Source organism: Globicephala melas, chromosome 9, assembly GCF_963455315.2.
Source record: "Globicephala melas chromosome 9, mGloMel1.2, whole genome shotgun sequence".
In the NCBI taxonomy this organism is placed as follows: domain Eukaryota; kingdom Metazoa; phylum Chordata; class Mammalia; order Artiodactyla; family Delphinidae; genus Globicephala; species Globicephala melas.
This window is the reverse complement of record NC_083322.1, coordinates 6,943,912-6,962,778: the sequence shown is the minus strand read 5'-3', so window position 1 is coordinate 6,962,778 and position 18,867 is coordinate 6,943,912. Positions and strand designations below refer to the sequence as shown.

General features: G+C 44.0%; 2 protein-coding genes across 2 annotated transcripts in view; one reads left to right on the top strand and one right to left on the bottom strand.

Annotated features, from left to right (window-relative positions):
• Positions 1 to 18,867, top strand: part of ZNF398 (zinc finger protein 398) — a 100,076-nt gene that overhangs the window by 38,109 nt on the left and 43,100 nt on the right. The gene's annotated exons all lie outside the window — the stretch shown is intronic.
• ZNF425 (zinc finger protein 425) lies at positions 1,270 to 18,277 on the bottom strand. Its single transcript, XM_060305179.1, is given in 5 exon segments — positions 1,270 to 5,691; positions 6,619 to 8,725; positions 10,963 to 11,073; positions 14,222 to 14,348; positions 18,138 to 18,277. Coding segments are annotated over 4 exon segments (2,151 nt in total). The 5' UTR covers positions 18,156 to 18,277; the 3' UTR covers positions 1,270 to 5,691; positions 6,619 to 6,830.

The window sequence follows — 18,867 nt, the reverse complement described above, 5'->3', positions numbered from 1 at the left end:
TAAATATGAAATGGATCTTTTTTTTTTTGCGGTACGCGGGCCTCTCACTGCCGTGGCCTCTCCCGTTGCGGAGCACAGGCTCCGGACGCGCAGGCTCAGCGGCCATGGCTCACGGGCCCAGCCGCTCCGCGGCACGTCGGATCCTCCCGGACCGGGGCACAGAACCGTGTCCCCTGCATCGTCAGGCGGACTCTTAACCACTGCGCCACCAGGGAAACCCTGAAATGGATCTTAAATTTACTCTGCCTTTCACTCTTAAGCAGACAGTATGGTTGAACTGCTTAGATATATGTAATTGCTATCCCTAACTTAAAGGTTTTCTTAAGGAACAATACTGTATATATACAATTTGGCAACAATAAAGCAAATTTTAAAAGAAGTGAAAGTTGTCCATAATTCTGGTATTCTAATGTAAATGCTCGATTTTGCTTCATATAGACTTCCAGTCTCTGTCCACAGACATGTTCTTTTTATATGGTTCTGAGACACACATAATTTTTTGTCTTTTTATCTTTCACTTACCATACCAAGGTTTTCCATATTTCTCATAATCTCATAATTATACTTTTAAATGGCTGCAATTTAAGGTAGTGTATTAATCTGCTAGGGCTGCCATACCAAAGTACCATGGACTGTTTAACCGCGGGTTAAACAACAGAAATTAATTTTCTCACAGTTCTGGAGGCCAGAATTCCAAGATCAAGGTGTCAGCAGTGTTTGTTTCCTCTGAGGACTCTCTCCTCGGCTTGCAGATGGCTGCGCTTCTCCCTGTGACCTCCCATGGTTGTCCCTCAGTCTGGGTGTTCTCGGTCCCAATCTCCTCTTATAAGGACACCTGTCACATTGGATTAGGGCTGACCCATAACACCTTGTTTTACCTTAATTACCTTTTTAAAGGCCCTATCTCTAAATATAGTCACATTCTGAGGTACTGGGGGGTCAGGACTTCAACAAATGAATTTTGGGGGACTTCCCTGGTGGTCCAGTGGCTAAGACTGTGCTCCCAATGCAGGGGGCCTCAGGCTTGATTCCTGGTCAAGGAACTAGATCCCACGTGCCACAACCAGAAAGATTCCTCATACCACAACTAAAAGATCCCACATGCTGAAGCAAAGATCCCACGTGCTGCAACTAAGACCTGGTGCAGTCAAATAAATAAATTTTTTTAAAGAATTTTTGGAAACACAATTAAGCCCGTAACAGGTAGGGTAGTGTGAAGTATTTAGCGGCAGTTTAAAAATTTTGTGGCCATAAATAATATTGCTTGAATATTTTTATACACACAGTCTTAAGATACAAAAAGTACAAAGTGCAAAGGATAGACCAATACATTAAATTAGATTAAAATTTAAAACTTTGCTGAAAGGGAAAACCCTGCAACCTAGCATACTCTACCCAGCAAGATTATCCTTTAGAATTGAAAGAAAGTTAAAGAACTTCTCAGACAAGCAAAAACTGAGTTCATCAGCACTAAACCTACCCTAAAAGAAATGTTAAAGGGTCCTCTTTAAGTGGAAAAGAAGAGTCTATAACAAGAAGCAATAATCTAGAGGAAAGGAAAAATCCCACCAGTAAAGACAAATATATAGTATAGGCTGAGGATCAACCACTTAAGCTAGTATGAAGATTAAAAGACAAAAAAATGTAAAATTGACTATAACTACAATAATCAGTAAAGGGATAAACATGAAGTAGTAGAAGATGACATCAAAAACACAAGATGTGGGGGAGGCGAGGAAAAGTGGAGATCTTTTAGAATGTGTTTGAACTTAAATGACTACCTGGTTAAAACAAATAGATATTATTATAGGTAAACATATATGACTCCTGTGTAACCACAAATCAAAAACCTACAATAATTACACAAAAAAGGAGAGAGAATGGGACACAAGCATACCACTAAAGAAAATCATCAAACCACAAGGGAAGAAACTAAACGGAGAACAGAAGAACAGAGAACTACAAAAGCAACTGTAAAACAAGTAACAAATGGCAATAAGTACATACTTATCAATAATTACTTTAAATGTCAATGGACTAAATGCTCCAATCAAAAGACATCGGGTAGCTGATTGGACAAAAATAACAAGACTCATCTATATGCTGCTTACAAGAGACTAACCTCAAAGCTAAAGAAACACACAGACTGAAAGTGAGGAGATGGAAAAAGATATTTCAAGCAAATGGAAATGACAAGAAAGCAGGGGTAGCAATACCAATATCAGAAAAAATATACTTTCAAACCAAGTCTGTAACAAAAGACAAAGAAGGGTATTATATGATGGTAAAGGGATCAATACAAGAAGAGGATATGACACTTGTTAACATATATGCACCCAATACAGGAGCACCTAAATATATAAAGCAAATATTAACAGACAGAGGGAGAAATTAACAGTAATACAATAATAGTAAGGGATTTTAACACCCCACTTGCATCAATGGACAGAAGATCTGGAGATGCTCAACATCGCTAATTATGAGAGACAGGCAAATCAAAACCACAATGAGATATCACCTCACACCTGTCAGAATGGCTATCATCCAAAAGTCTACAAATAGCAAATGTTGGTGAGGATGTGGAAAAAAGGAAAACCTTTTATGCTGTTGGTAGGAATGGAAATCGGTGCAGCCACTGTGGAAAACAGTATGGAGATTCCTCAAAAAAAACTAAAAATAGAACTACCATATAATCCAGCAGTTCCACTATTGGGTATATATCAGAAGAAAATGAAAACACTAATTGGAGAAGATACATGAACCCCAATGTTCACAGCAGCACTATTTACAATAGCCAAGATACGGAAGCAGTGTAAGTGTCCATCAACAGAAAAATGGATAAAGAAGAAGTGATACACACCCACACACACCCCCCCACACACACACTGTAATGTTACTCAGCCATAAAAAAGAATGAAAATCTGCCATTTGCAGCAGTGTGGATGGACCTAGCGGGTATTATGCTTAGTGAAATAAGTCAGGCAGAGAAAGACGAATACTCTCTATATTATCACTCATATGTGGAATCTAAAAAGTAAAATAAATGAATGATATAACAAAACAGAAAAGGACTCACAGATATAGGGAACAAACTAGTGGTTACCAGTGTGGAGAGGGGAGAGGCACGATAAGGGAAAGGGATTAAGAGGTACAAACTACTATGTATAAAATAAATAAGCAACAAGCATATATTGTACAGGACAGGGAAATATAGCCATTAACTTGTAATAACTTTAAATGGAGTATAACCTATAAAAATATTGAATCACTATGCTGTACACCTGAAACTAATATAATATTGTAAATGAACTGTACTTCAATTTAAAAACAAAATTTAAAACTTGAGATCAAAAGACATGATAGAGTAACCAAAACTAGGTCACAGATTGGGAAAAAATATTTACAACACGGAATAGCATCTAAATAAACATAAATAACTGCTAAAAATCATAGACTGCCCTAGAGGAAAATGTGCAAAATTATGAATTCACAGAAAGGAAAAAAAAAAAAACCGAATAGGTGCTAAACACACGACAATGTTCCATCTCATTGTTAGTCAGGCAAATGCAATATCTGTTTATGAAAATGCACATACCCTATTATCCAGCAATTCTTATCTCAGAGCTATTTTTGCATATCAAAGAGCCATATCCTAGAATCTCTAAAGCAGCACTGTTTTAAAAGTAAAAACAGGAAAATAATTTAAATGTCCAATCACCCAGAGGATGGATATCTTGTGGGACTCAGTTCGTGTATGTGTGAGATGTGTGCAGTTAACTATTCCTGTCCAGCTGTTTTGCAGTGGCCTCTCCTGGGATCCTCAAATCCACAATCAAGTACTGTCAGCGGTTCAGTGCTTCTCCACCACGGTGTTGTTGGGTATATCACAGATCCACGCATTAAGCCAGAGAATGTCTTGGTTTGGATGGAGAAAATGTAAAACCAAGATCAAATCCATGTCCTCCAGGGGGCATGGCAGGGGAAGCAGGGAAGGTTTCAGTTGAATGTGGGGAGTGCTATTAGAGAGAGGTATTTAGAGGATGCTATGAAGAGATGAGCACGTGCCCAAAATGTTCCTGGTGTTGAGAGTGAATGGTGGATATGAAGGAGTTCAGAAGAAGAGACAGGAAAGGCATTCCAGAGGAAGCAGTCATGAGGATATGATGCATTGGGGAAAGATGAAAGTCATCTGGTATGAGTGAAATTCATACTGTGAATAGGTAACAAGATTAGGCTGAAAAGGCAGGTCCAGTTCAGCTCAGAGGTTCTTTTATGTCATGTTAATGAGTTTGCATTTATTTTTAAATTTTTATTTATTTTTTGGCTGCACTGCGAGGCACGTGGGATCCAAGTTCCCCTAACAGGGATGGAACCCATGTCCCGCCCCCGCAGTGGAAGCGCAGAGTCCCAACCACCGGAAGTCCCTAATTTATTTTTAATTTTTAAAAAATTTTATTGAAATACAGTTGATTTACAATGTTGTGTTAGTTTCAGGTGTACAGCAAAGTGATTCAGATATATATATCTGAATATAAATATATAATATTCTTTTCCATTATAGATTATTACAACATACTTAGCGTACTTCCCTGTGCTATACAGTAGGTCCTGTTGGCTATTTTATATTTTAATCCCAAACTCCTAATTTATCCTCTCGCTTTGGTAAGCATAAGTTTGTTTTCTATGTCCGTGAGTATATTTCTGTTTTTTAAATTTGTTTTCTATGTCTGTGAGTCTATTTCTGTTTTTTAAATAAGTTCATTTGTATCATTTTTTAGATTCCACATGTAAGCAATATCATATGTTGTCTTTCTCTGTCTGACTTACTTCATATGATAATCTCTAGGTCCATCAATGTTGCTGCAAATGGCATTACTTCATTCTTTTTTATGGCTGAGTAATAGTCCATTGTGTATATATACCACATCTTCTTTATCCATTCATCTGTCGATGTACACTTAGGTGGCTTCCATGTCTTGGCTATTGTAAGTAGTACTGCTATAAAACTGGAGTGCATGTATCTTTTCAAATGAGATCTTTCTGGATATATGCCCAGGAGTGGAATCGCTGGATCACATAACTCTTTTTAGTTCTTTAAGGAACTTCCATACCGTTCTCCGTAGTGGCTGCACCAATTTACATTCCCACCAACAGTGTAGGTGGGTTTCTTTTTCTCCACACCCTCTCCAACATTTATTCGCAGACTTTTTAATCATGGCCATTCCGACTGGTGTGAGGTGGTACCTCACTGTAGTTTTGATGTGCATTTCTCTAATGATTAGCAATGTTGAGCATCTTTTCATGTGCTATCCTCATGTCTTCTTTGGAGAAATGAGTTTTCACTTATAACAAAATTGGAAACTTCTTAAAAATATCTTTTGAGAATAACATTAGAGTTGCATTTTAGAAAAACCAATTTGTCACAAGAGTGATAATGTATTACTGGAAAAAGCCAGAGGCAGGGAAATCTGTTAGGAAAAACACTTGAAAAAAAAAGTTTTTCGGGCTTCCCTAGTGGCGCAGTGGTTGAGAGTCCGCCTGCCGATGCAGGGGACACGGGTTCGCGCCCCGGTCCGGGAAGATCCCACATGCCACAGAGCGGCTGGGCCCGTGAGCCATGGCCGCTGAGCCTGCGCGTCCGGAGCCTGTGCTCCACAACGGGAGAGGCCACAACAGTGAGAGGCCCGCATACTGCAAGAAAAAAAAAAAGTTTTTCAAAAGTGAGCTTATATGGTGTCAGCAGAGATAGAGAAGGGCTTTTATTTGGGAGAAATTTAGTAGACTGGGTGTAGGAAAATCTAGGATCATTATCAAGTTTACAGCTCTGGAGATTAGTTGTAATTTTGACGTGAGAAAAACGGGAGTGTAAAGAAAAGAGGTATAGAGTGAGGGCTGGTACTGATCAGGAGTCTTATTCTGGGCGATCTGTGTTTGAGATGTCTGTGGAAGTCAGAAACAATCAGGAGGAATCTGGAAATATGAACATGGATTTATAGATTTAAAAGTCATCATCACCTCACAGAGAACAGAGAAAATTGCTGCACAAGGTGTGGCTCAGGAGAGCCAGACAGGCGAATGGACAGGAACAGCTGGCTGTTGGATTTGGTGGGGGGCATGCTTCTTCCCCATTCTTGGCATTTCTCTCCATTTAGAGGAGGCTCCACCAGCACATCATTCCTAGTCTCTGCCTCCTCATTCACTTTGTTCAGGTCTAGGGCTATACCATCAGGTTCTCCAAAATTAATTCATTACGGTTAAATGAGGTCACAGGGTTGGGGTACTAATCCAATAGGACTGGTGTCCGTATTAAAGGAAGAACTACCAGAGATACCCCACCCCTACCCAGAAAAAAGCCACGTGAGGACACAGGGGGAAAGTGACATCTGCAAGCCAGGAAAACAGGCCCTCACCAGACACCAACCTTGCTGGCACCTTGATCTTGGACTTCCAGCCTCTAGAACTGTAAGAAAATAAATTTCTGTGGTTCAAGCCACCCAGTCTGTGGCATTTTCCTATGGCAGCCCCAGCAGACTAAAACACCCATAATGTAAGGAACTTCTGTCGCAAGAAACTTTATTACAAAAAAGAGGAGAAAAAGGCTAAAGGAGGAGCTCTAACCTGACTCTCACATCAGGATGACCAGCGCCTTCCACAAAAAGCTTGCCTTCCTCCAGTCTCTAGACGCTGTGCCTGGATTATCTGGAACCTTCGTCAAGGAGCCCTCACGGCCGCCTGCTCCATGCTGGCCAGTGTGGCTGAAGCATGTTGGCTGAATTTTTCGTCCTGCCTCAGCCAGCGCCAACAGAGCCAATGGCCCCACCGCAGAGCTGTCACTGCTTTCTGAGTGGAGTGACCTCGAGACTGAAGGGCTGCTCCCTGGCGTGCATGGCAATGTGGGTGTTAAGCGCCCCCAGGTAGGTGAAGCCCCTTCCACACTCAGCACAAGAAAAAGGCCTCTCCCCGCGGTGACGGTGCAGATGGGTCTCCAGACTTCTCTTCTGGAGGAAGCTCTTGCCGCACTCGGGACACCCGAAGGGCTTCTCGCCGCTGTGCGTGTGCAGGTGCGCCTTCAAGCTTCCCCGGAGGCAGTAGCTCTTGCCGCACTCGGGGCACCGGAAGGGCTTCTCGCCGCTGTGGACGCGTACGTGCTCCGTGAGCCTGTACCGCTGAGCGAAGCTTCGGCCACACGTCGCACAGGAGAAGGGCTTCTGGCCGCTGTGCTGGAGCAGGTGGCTCTTCAGGTTCCCTCTGAGCCGGAAGCCCCTGTCGCACTCGGGGCACCGGAAGGGCTTCTCCCCGCTGTGGACCCTCGCGTGCTCGGCGAGATGGGACGGCTGAGCGTAGGCCTTGCCGCACTCGCCGCACGGGAAAGGCCGCTCGCCCGCGTGCTGCCGCCGGTGCAGATTCAGGGAGGCCTTCCAGGAGAAGCTCCGGCTGCACTCGGGGCACCGGAAGGGCTCGGCCCCGCCGTGGAGTCGCCGATGCCAGGCGAGGTGCGCGCGGCGGTGGAAGCCCCGGCCGCACTGGGCGCAGGAGAAGGGCTTCTCCTCAGTGTGGACCTGGAGGTGCCGCGTGAGCCCCGAGCGCCGCGGGAAGGTCCTCCCGCACTGCTCGCAGGGGAACGCCGTCTGCCTGGCGTGGACGCGGCGCTGGCGCGCGAGCTTTGAGGGCCGGGTGAACCCCCGGTCGCACTGCCCGCAGGAGAAGGGCTTCTCCTGGTTGTGCAGACGCTGGTGCGCCTTCATGGCGTTCCTCCAGCACAAGCTGCGGCCGCACTCTGGGCACCGGAAGGGCTTCCTCTCGCTGTGCCGACAGAGATGGGCCCGCACGCTGCTCTTGAGGCGGAAGCTTCTCTGGCAGTCCGACCACCGGAAGGGCTTCTCCCCCGTGTGAACTCGGACGTGTTCGGTGCGCTTGCTCCGGTGGGTGAACTTCCGCTCACAGTCGTCACAGGAGAATGGCTTGTCTCCGCGGTGTGCCCGCTGGTGGGCCCTCGCGGCCGTCTCCCGCGAGGGGCCTCTGCCGCCCTGCGGACCCTGGAAGGGTGTCCTCCCGCTGTGCACCCGCAGGTGCTCGGCCGGCTCGTCCTGCCGGGTGAACCCCCGGCCACACTCCCGGCAGGAAAACCGCCTCTGCCCTCTGGGCAAACACACATGCTTGTTCAGGGCGGCTTTGGACCGGAAGGCCCTGCCACACTCAGGGCACTGGAAGGGCCACGGGCCCGGGCGAGCCACCTGGTGCAGGGCCAGGCTGCACCTGAGACAGCTGCTCTGCTCGCACGCGCCGCGCCGGAAAGGCTGCTTACACGGGACAGCCCGGAGCTACCTGAGCTCCGCCTTCCCCCTGGACTTGTTTTTGTGCTTCGGGTATTGACAGGACTGGCTCTCGCTGTGGTTCCTTCTGTGCTTCACAAAGTCTCTCTTTATCTGGAAGACCTTCCTACAGACAAAGCAGGAATAAAGTCTCAGGCCTGGTGGAATTTCCAGGCGATCTGGGGTTCCCATTGGCTTATGCCGTGGATCATTCTTGTCCTGATTAGATGCTGTGATATCGAGGCTTTTATTATTTAGAATCTCTGTTTCTTGGAGACTTGGGTGTTGTAAGGCGGCTCTTTGATCTGATAAAATCTTTCTTTCCTCCTTGGATAAGGGAGCACAGAAGCCCTGCTCTTAGAGACCATTTAAATGGCATTCCTCCTCTTTTGCCCCGAGAGTTCCCTGGTCACCTGGAGAGACAAAAAGGCCCTCCCTCATCAGTGATGGGTCTCCGGGGTCAAGGACTGTCTTCACCTCACTGACAACGTGGGAAAGGGACTCCCGTTGTCCCCATGACTTTGTGAATCTGCCTGCCACAGGTGAATTATACTGAAGTTTAACTTGGATGTGCAAATCCTTTCATCATTTGTTAACAAAAGGCTTAGCGTGAAAAAAATGGCAGGCAAATACATTTTGTGAGCCTATGAGGACCCTCAGAGGCTAAGCAGAACTTGGAAGAAAATAAAAATGAGTTACTCTGAGAATCTGACCATTTCATTATAATATTTCTTTAAATCTGTGAAATAAATAGCACAGTATTTAAGTAGAAAGGCTTCGGGTCATATTCTTGCACCCTTCCATCACACATTTCAGGAAAAGTTTTCTGAAGAAGTGCTAATAGGAAGTATCTTTCTTAGGAATGTCAAATGGCAATTTACTGAATTCACAAAGAACACTGTGGAAATAATTCCCTTTCCCAAGGAACTTCGAATTATAAGAAAGTCACTGCTGTTCCCAAAGTAAAAGCCATGATGACAGGGTACAGAGGGAGCTGAGCTGCTACCTTATTCTCACCCACCACACCTGAAGAGGACAATTCCCGACCATTATCTGAGCTGCTATATTCCAGAACATCTTTTTCTCCCTCATGCTGTTGCAGTGGGTCACATAGCTCTCCTTTTTTAAATCTCTTAACCTGGGAGCAAACCTCACCTATTAGGCTTGCCCCAGAGCAGGACTCTGACTCTGCTCTGAGGTCATCTCAACAACACAGATGTTTCCAACTAGATGATGTCATTTACTAAGTTAGCACCCACAGCTTTTGCCTGGACCATGAGAAGAGCATACTTGCCTGTCTCCTTGAATCCTATTTCTCATCACTTACTGTTTATCCCAGGCAGGGGAGTAGTTGTGTTACTGGGTGAGTACCACCTGGTACAAAGGAAACATTTGTTTTTAGGGACAGCCACCAACGTCGTTCATTCTTTGGTACTCAAAAACCTTTCCAGGCCCTTTCTAAAGGATGAAATTAAACTCCCACCATGGCATTTTTGGTCTCTGATACCAATTATGTGCCACCACTGCCACCCCCCCATCTTCCACTATGTCCCACAAATAACATTCAGCTATACTCAACGCCTTCCATTTTCTAAATATAACAGGCTTGTTCCCACCTCTAAGCCTCAGCTCATGTATGACCCCTGTTGAATCTTCTTTGCCTTACCAAATATGCCCATTCTATGCTATTTAAATCCTAATTCCTTTAGAAGTCCTCCTGGGATATTGCTGTCTCTCCTCTGCTTTCTCCTCTAAATCCCTATAGCACTTTATTATCATTGCCACTTACTATTTATAAGTGTATACAGTCTTATTTTATAGTTGACTAATCCAATAGTTCAATATAATTGACTAACCTAACTGCCATGTCAGTAGGTCAGTAAGACAGACAATAAACTCTTAGAGTGGGAAAATACATATATATATATATATATATATGTCCCAACCCCTGGGCTAAGTAATATGTGACATAGTCCTATGAACATGGTAGGGACAATACTGATTAGATGAGTGAATTAATAGATGGTAGCAGTGAAATGAAGCCCCTGGGAATTCTTCTATCCTCCGATGGAGCTAGTCACACACTCCCTGGGTTTAAATTCCCTCTTTTTCAGAAGAGTCCTTGATACCCAGAGACTTAGTAGATCTCCATTTAGTAAAGCATTAACATACTCTAAAAAATGACACATTCTCTTAAATACTTAAAGTATTAATATATTTAAAATGTTTTCCTTATGATACAAGGAATTAAAAAGTAATCCTTCAAAAGGAATACAAAAATCCCAAGTTCTAAAAATCTGTACAATAAAAAAAAATACTGTACAAAATTGGAAGGCTTCTCATTTCTCTGTACACAGATGGACATGATGATGTGATGGGGAAGACGGTTTTTCCTCAGGACTGGACAAATGGATCCTTTACTGTTCTCTTAAAGGCAGTTCCATTTTCTGTTTTTTTTTTTTTAATGAAATATATACAACTTCCTTCTTTATAAAAGTAAGACATATTTGCTACCAACTTGAGTGAAAAAAAATAACATTCTCCATCAAAATAATATTTCTTATTCACTACGTCCTGCTGACTCTGCAGAAAGATTAGCAAACAAGGCTAGGAGAATAAATGAGTCAGGCCCTCAAATCCATCTACTCACCAGAAAGGCTAAGTGTCATTTGTGTTTTCTCTAAGTGTCCTTGGTCTCTGATTAACAGCATTCTTCCTTGTTCCATCCAGGTGATCAAATCTGGCTTTGAAGAAATATAGCCTGCAGAGAGAGTCCACACAGACTCAGTCTGGGTTTCCTGAGTACTTGACTAAAAACAATGTTAGTTTTTAATTTTTAATTTTAACTTTAGTTTCATGACTGACCTTGATTCCTGGAGACATGAGATCAATGTTAGGTTAAAAAGAAAATGGAAACTCTTGATTACATGAATAACTGTTAAATGTTCCCGACAATATTTCACAAAATTAAAGGAAACAGGGAGGTTGGGGATGATGAGGATCCAGGCAGAAAGTATTCAAAAGGGATCATTATGAGAACAATGTGAGTAAAATAAAAAGCAGTCGGGGACGGGGGGGGGGTGTCAAGGAGGGAACCCAGGTGACTAAACTTTTCTGATTAGACTCTGCACATCTAAGGAACCAATTACTGAGGTGCCCACATTCTTTCTAATATTTTATTTATTTATTTGGTTGTGCCACGTCTTAGTTGCAGAAGGCGGACTCCTTAGTCGCAGCTTGCGGACTCCTTAGTTGTGGCTCGCCAGTTCCTTAGTTGTGGCATTCGAACTCTTAACTGCAGCATGCATGTGGGATCTAGTTCCCTGACCAGGGACCAACCCCGGGCCCACTGCATTGGAAGGAGGATTCTTTACCACTGTGCCACCAGGGAAGTCCCGCCCACATTCTTTCTTGATCAACGTAATGAAGGAACCAGGAGGCTGTTAAATGACAGTGATTATGAAGAAGTGGAGAGTAATGTGTCTAATGACATCAGCCTGAAGGGAGGAGGGGTTGTTACAAAGTAGTGGAGGGATTTTAAAGATGCATCAGTTACCCTGCAGTGGTGTCACCTACGGCTCAGCCCTTGGATCAGTGTTTCTCGAAGTGACCTAGTTACCATCAGCATTAGCAGCACCTGAAGTACTTGTTAAAAACGTAGATGCCTGGGCCTGAGCCAGTACCTGCTGAATCCTAATCTCTGCAGTTAGGATCTGGACATCCTGTAAAGAAAATCATTTGCAAATAATACTGTTCGCTTTTTAAAATTTGGGAAAATCAGACTGGATTCTCCAAGCCCAAGGATTGTGATAACTCAAAACTCAACACTGGATCAGCACAGGGCTGTAGTTTCTCCTACCCTACTGGCCTCAGTCTCCTTAGCTTGACCCTAACTGTTGGGGTATCCTGGGGACAGCTGGGGGTGTCCTGTCCTATTGACAAATTCTCCCTAGATGATCCCAACTGGCCCTGTGGTTTAAATGTCATTTATACAATGACCCCAAATGTGTGAATCCAGTCCTGATTTCACTGGAATTCCAGTCTCGCATACTCAATTACCTACTTTATATTTCCATATAAATGTTTAATAAGCATCTCAAACTTAATGTGGCCAAAACCTGCTCTCTCCCAAGCCTTCCTCATGTCAGTGAATAAAACCACTGCCATCGGGGCTTCCCTGGTGGCGCAGTGGTTGGGAATCAGCATTGCTAATGCCAGGGACATAGGTTCAAGCCCTGGTCTGGGAAGATCCCACATGCTGCGGAGCAACTGAGCCTGTGGGCCACAACTACCGAGCCTGCGCTCTAGAGCCCGTGCTCTGCAACAAGAGAAGCCACTGCAATGAGAAGCCTGCACACTGCAACCAAGAGTAGCCCCCACTCGCCACAACTAGAGAAAGCCTGTGCGCAGCAACAAAGACCCAACGCAGCCAAAAATAAATTAAATAAAATAAATTTTAAAAAAACAAAAGGCATTGCTCTTTAAAACAAAACAAAACAAAAAAACACTGCCATCAAGATACTCAAGCCAAAAATCTAGAAGTTGGTTCTTCTTTCACCAGACTCCACTGCAAGCCACTGGCAAAATCTGGGATGCTACCTCCAAAACATATCTGGAGACTGCCTCCTGCTCTCTGTCTTCATTACTACATACCTGGTTCAGCTGCCACAAAGATTCACCAGTACTGCCAAGGCTCCTGGTTGGTCTCTCTCCTTTATTTCTACGCACTACAATTTATTTTCCACATAGCAACCCAAGTAATCATTAAAAAAAAAAAGATATCATATTACTTCTCTATTTAAATCCCCCTATGGGAATTCCCTGGTGGCCCAGTGGTTAGGACTCTGTGCTTTCACTGCTGAGGGCGCAGGTTCAATCCCTGGTGAGGGAACTAAAAGCCCACAAGCTGTGTGGTGCGGCAGAAAAAAAAAAAAATCCCCCTATCATCTTCCCTTTATCTTTAGAATAAAATCCAACCCTGCGCCTCAGCCTAGAGGCCCTTCACAATTCGGCATAGCTGCGCTTTCTGTCCTCTTCTCCCATCACTCTTGTGCTAACCCTCTGTGCATATGCCACAATAGCCTCACTGTGGTTCCCACCATGTACTGAGCTCATTCACTCCAACCTTTGGGCCCTTGCACTAGTTCTTTCTCTGCTTAGAATTTTCTTCCCCATGATTTCACATGGCTGACTCCCTCTTGTCATTCATATCTCAGACAGAATTATAAGCCCCCAAAGAGAGAAAGAATTCTTCAGGTATACTGAGATCACCTATTAAATTGATAAGAGGAGAACTATTCTTTATGACACAAGACTGAGTTAGAGCAAGATGAGTAAGCAGTGAGGTACAATCTCCCCAAATTTCTCTTCCAATCCACTTCCTGAGTACTTCCCTGGAGATATCTAAGTATCCCATCCCCCTGCTCTCTTCTCTCTCCCTTTACCAGGGAAACTTTCATCCCTGTCGTATCCACGTTCTGCAATGTGTTGGGTCCTCAGCTTATTCTAATATAATAACTATGGCCCCTTCATGAGCGCTTTAGTTCTTATAAGGATGCATCTCATTCAGGCAACATAAGCAGGCACTAAAGTATCAGTTAAAGGAATAAAACAACACACTTAAAAAAGAGAGCGGCAATTAGATTATTTTGTAATTCTAACTGTGGGAGAAAAGGGGGAGGGTTGGAGTGGGAGATAGAGAATGCAGAGTGTTAACAAGGCTGAGGGGCACAGATATAATCGGATAAAAAGGGACAAAATTCCCAGGCCATTACAGGAAGTTAAAGAGACATTCTGAATGTGGATTGGGCACCGTATCATATTCAACCAGCCAACAGCCAATAAAGGGAAGAAAGCCTACTAGTATCAGGTTGGGTCCCAAAAAGCGATTCCTTAGAAATGCATCTTACCCAGGGAATCAAGGCTCTCATAATTGGTCTTCATTTCCTGCTGATACATGTCCTTCTGCCACTTCTCCAGGATTTCCCACTTTCGCTCCAGAAAGTATAAGGCCACATCATCAAATGCCACGGGAAACTGAAATCATAAACAGTACATACATATATTTTCATTTCAAGGCTACTGTGTTTTTCAACATCCGTGTCTTTAAGAGACAGGAAGGAACGGTATTAAAGTAGTTATCTCTGGATGGTGCCACGAACATAATAAAGGGGTCACAGAGGTCTGTTGGAACTAAGTAAAGTGAATGGATGAATAGCAGGCCTTTGAGCACATGTACCGTCTAAAGGAGGATACTTCACACAGCAGCAAACAATTACTGCAATGTAAGACTGGGCCAGTGTCGCCAGATATGTCAATGCGGTACGCGGGCCTCTCACTGTTGCGGCCTCTCCCGTTGCGGAGCACAGGCTCCGGACGCGCAGGCTCAGCGGCCGTGGCTCACGGGCCCAGCCGCTCCGCGGCATGTGGGATCTTCCCGGACCAGGGCACGAACCCGCGTCCCCTGCATCGGCAGGCGGACTCCCAACCACTGCGCCACCAGGGAAGCCCCAGATATGTCAATTTTTAAAGTAACTTTTTAATTTTGAAACGATTATAGATTCAAAGGTAGTACAGACGGGTTCCCTGTACCCTTCAGTTTACCCCAATGGTCACACGGTACATTATTATAGTACACTGTCAAAACCATGAAACTGACATTGGTAGTGTGTGTATAATTCTACGTGATTTCATCACATGTGCTGACTCATATAACCACCCTGCAATCATGAACAAAACTATTCCATGACCAGAGATCTCCTTTGGGCTACCCCTTCCTAATCACACCCACTAATCTATTATCCGTCTCTGTAACTTTGTCATTTCAAGACTGTTACAAAAATGAAGTCAGAGAATTCACTGGCAGTCCAGTGGTTAGGACTCCATGCATCCACTGCAGGGGGCACGGGTTCGATTCCTGGTCAGGGAACTGGGATACTGCATGCCATGTAACGTGGCCAAAAAAAAAAAGTCATAGTATGCAACTTTTTGAAATTGACATTTTTCAGCCATCATAATGCTCTTGAGATCCATCCAAGCTGTGTTTATTGCTTATCAATATTTCATTTCTTTCTATTGCTGAGCAGTAGTCAATGGTATGGGTATACCACAGTTTGCTTAACCACTTACCTATTGAGGGACAATGTAGTTGTTTCTAGTTTGGGGCTATTACCAAAAATCTGCTATAAATAATCATGTACAAGTTTTTGGTGGGGATACATTTCATTTTTCTGGGATAAATGCCGAGGTCTACAACTGCAGGGTCATATGGGAAGTGTATGTTGTTTTCTAAGAAACCATTTTCCAGAGTGGCTGAACCCTTTTACATTCCTACCAGCAATGCATGAGAGATCATTTCTCAGCATCCTCACCAGCATTTGGTAATGTTGCTTTTTTTTTTTTTTGCCCGCACCGTGCAGCATGTGGGGTCTTAGTTCCCTGACCAGGGATCGAACCCACACCCCCTGCCTTGGAAGGGTGGAGTCTTAGCCACTGGACTGCCAGGGAATTCCCAATGTTGCTATTTTTTATTTTCATCATTCTAATAGTTGTGCAGTGATCTCATTGGGATTCGAGTTTGCACTTCTCTAATGAATAATGATAATGAGCATCTTTTCATGTGCTTATTTCTCATCCACATATCCTCTTTGGTGAACTGTCTCTTCATGTCTTTTGCCCATTTTCTAATTGGACTGTTTTTTTTGTTGTTGTTGAATTTTGAGAGTTCTTTATATATTCTAGATATAAGTCCTTTGTCAGATATGTGGTTTGCAAATATGCCCTCCTCCATCCGTAGCTTGTCTTTTCACCCTCTTAACAGAATTTTTCCCAGAGCAAAAGTTTTTAATTTTGATGACATCCAACTCATCATTTTTTTCTTTTATAGATTGTGCTTTTTGTGCCACATCTATGAACTTTTCACCAAGCCCTAGGTCCCAAAGGTTTTCTCCAATGTCATCTTAGAGCTTAACATTTTACATTTGGATGTGACAGTCCATATATATATATATATATATATATATATATATATTTATTTATTTATTTTGGTTGCGCTGCATCTTAGTTGTGGCAAACAGCCTCCTTTAGATGTGGCTCAAAGTCTCCTTCATTGCGGCTTGAGGGCTCCTTAGTTGCGGCACGTGGGCTCCTTCGTTGTGGCATGCAAACTCTTAGTTGTGGCATGCATGTGGGATCTAGTTCCCCGACCAGGAATCGAACCCGGGCCCCCCTGCATTGGGAGTGTGGAGTCTTAACCACTGCCACCAGGGAAGTCCCTGGATGTGACAGTTTTATGTGAACTCTCCTGATTTTTACATTTTGGCAACTAAAATTCACAATTTTAACAAGGAATAGTTAAAAACAAACAAACACCCAAAACACACAGGTGCGAGCCACAATTTGTTCATGGACGTTTAATCTACAACCTCTGGTATGGACTGACTAACCAGGACCGCTCTTCCTGGAGGTTCGAAGGACAGATGCACTGTGACAATAGAGAAGGAAGAGAAGATATATAATTTAGCTTGTGAAGATTCCATTTCACTCCTTTCAAATTCTGTACTACAAATGTAGATGAGAGCCTACCAAGGCAAGTGCTGGGCAACTCACAAGACAGCTCGGGCTCTTCGCAAGTATATGAAAAATGTTGGTCCCAAATGCTACAAAGTAAACTCTCCCAATAAAGGAATCTAGGAAACTCCACAACCAGGGCCACTTGACACTTTCTGAAGAGAAAAGTTGCAGAGATAAAATTCCATCATCAAAACCATTACAGGCGCCCAAAGCTGAAGTATCAGCTAGTATAACAAACAAGTTAAAACTTGGTGTTGCATTTAAGGTGGGAATTTCAAAGAAATTCCTCTACTGTTTACTTGCAACTCACCCACGTGCTTTCCACCTACAAAAGACTTTTCTGTGAGCATTCTCACAATTAGCACTGAACTGCTCCAGTGAAAAGGAATATCAACCAGAAAAATGCTGATTTCTCCCTGCCTACCCCCAATAACACAACAGCCAAGAAGCTGACATCACTTGAGCTTTCTCTGTGAACTCAAACTTATAGTCAAAGAAGAACTATTACAAACCACCAAGTTTCACAGAACAGAGAGAGATATTCCAGGACGTTGAAGAGAGGCGGCCTGAAGAAATCTGAACAGAATTGGTACCTGCCAAGGAATGCTGGGAGAGAGGGATGAGAAGCAGAAGGAAAGAAAATGCATTACATTAGTGAGATTATTAGATAGGAAATCTCAGTGGAGATACAAGGAGAACTTGCATACTTAGGCAGGTTATACTTAATTGAATGTAGAGTTTCCTGGATTAGGCTTGGGATATGTCTTTCAAACTCTAAAACCAGTGTTCAAATTTTCCATTAAATCACTAGAGTATTCGTGGTAAATCTGAATTAGGATAACCACCCAAACTGGTTAAGTTTTCCGTCTTTTCCTAGAGGGAGCAGTCTCCAGTCTTCTTCCAACTTTTCCTCACTTGCTGTTGAAGATGTGCTTCTCTGAAACTCCATGTCAGCAGACCTCGGAACGTGAGCCCAAGAAAAACCGGGACGTTCAGAGACCCCCGCACAGGACGGGAACAGCAGGGGAACTGAACGGACCACAAGCGAGACCCTGGGTTTCTCCACGGGACCCCTTTCTCCCAGATCAACCTCACAACAACTCGAGCACCTAGACCGCGCCTTCTCCGGCCCGGGGTCGGAGCGCAGTCCTGCTTACAGACAATCCCCGGCCGGGGCTCCCACCGCCTCACTCTCTGAACCGGGAGCCCACTCCAGATCGCGACGGGGCCCGCATCTTCCACGGCCCCTCTTACCGGAGCCGGCTCGGCCATGTCCCCTCGCGGTCCCGCCCGACCCAGGCCCCCCAGCCACCCGGGAATCCAGGCGACACCGCGGCACTTCCCCTACGGCGGTCCCGCGCTCCGCCCAGACCAGCCGGCCCGGCCCGGGCGCGGTGCACGCTGGGACAGGCGGCCGCCCCGCCCCCACAGCGCCTCCTGCGGCTAGGAGGCGCGAACGCCGGCCGCAGGAGTGGATCTCGAGCACATTTTCATGTGCCTAATTCTCACCCACAGACCCTCTTCGGTGAAATATCTCTTCACGTCAAATAGTCTTATTTTAACTTTGTTCTGATTTACCTTTCTTTAATTACTATTGACGCTATAGACTTTTTTAAGTTAAAAATTTTATTGAAATAATTGTAGTTTTATATGCAGTTATAAGAAATAATGCAGAGAGGTCCCATGTTTCACTTCTATTAATTTGTGTGTGTGGGTATTTAGTTCCATGAGGCTTTAGGCTTTTCTATGCATTAATTTGTTTTTCCTCCTTTGTAACGCTTTCTTCATTCCCTATTTGATCCTAGAAAATGATCTTACATATTTATATAAATTCCATATCACATCACGGTCACATCACATAATCCAGTGATGTTTCTCATACATTTCTTATTCAGTAGCTTGACTTATAAGATTTTTCAAATGTATATTTTCAAATTCACTTATTTTTGTCTTTGATGCTATCTGATACTTAAATATTTAGAAT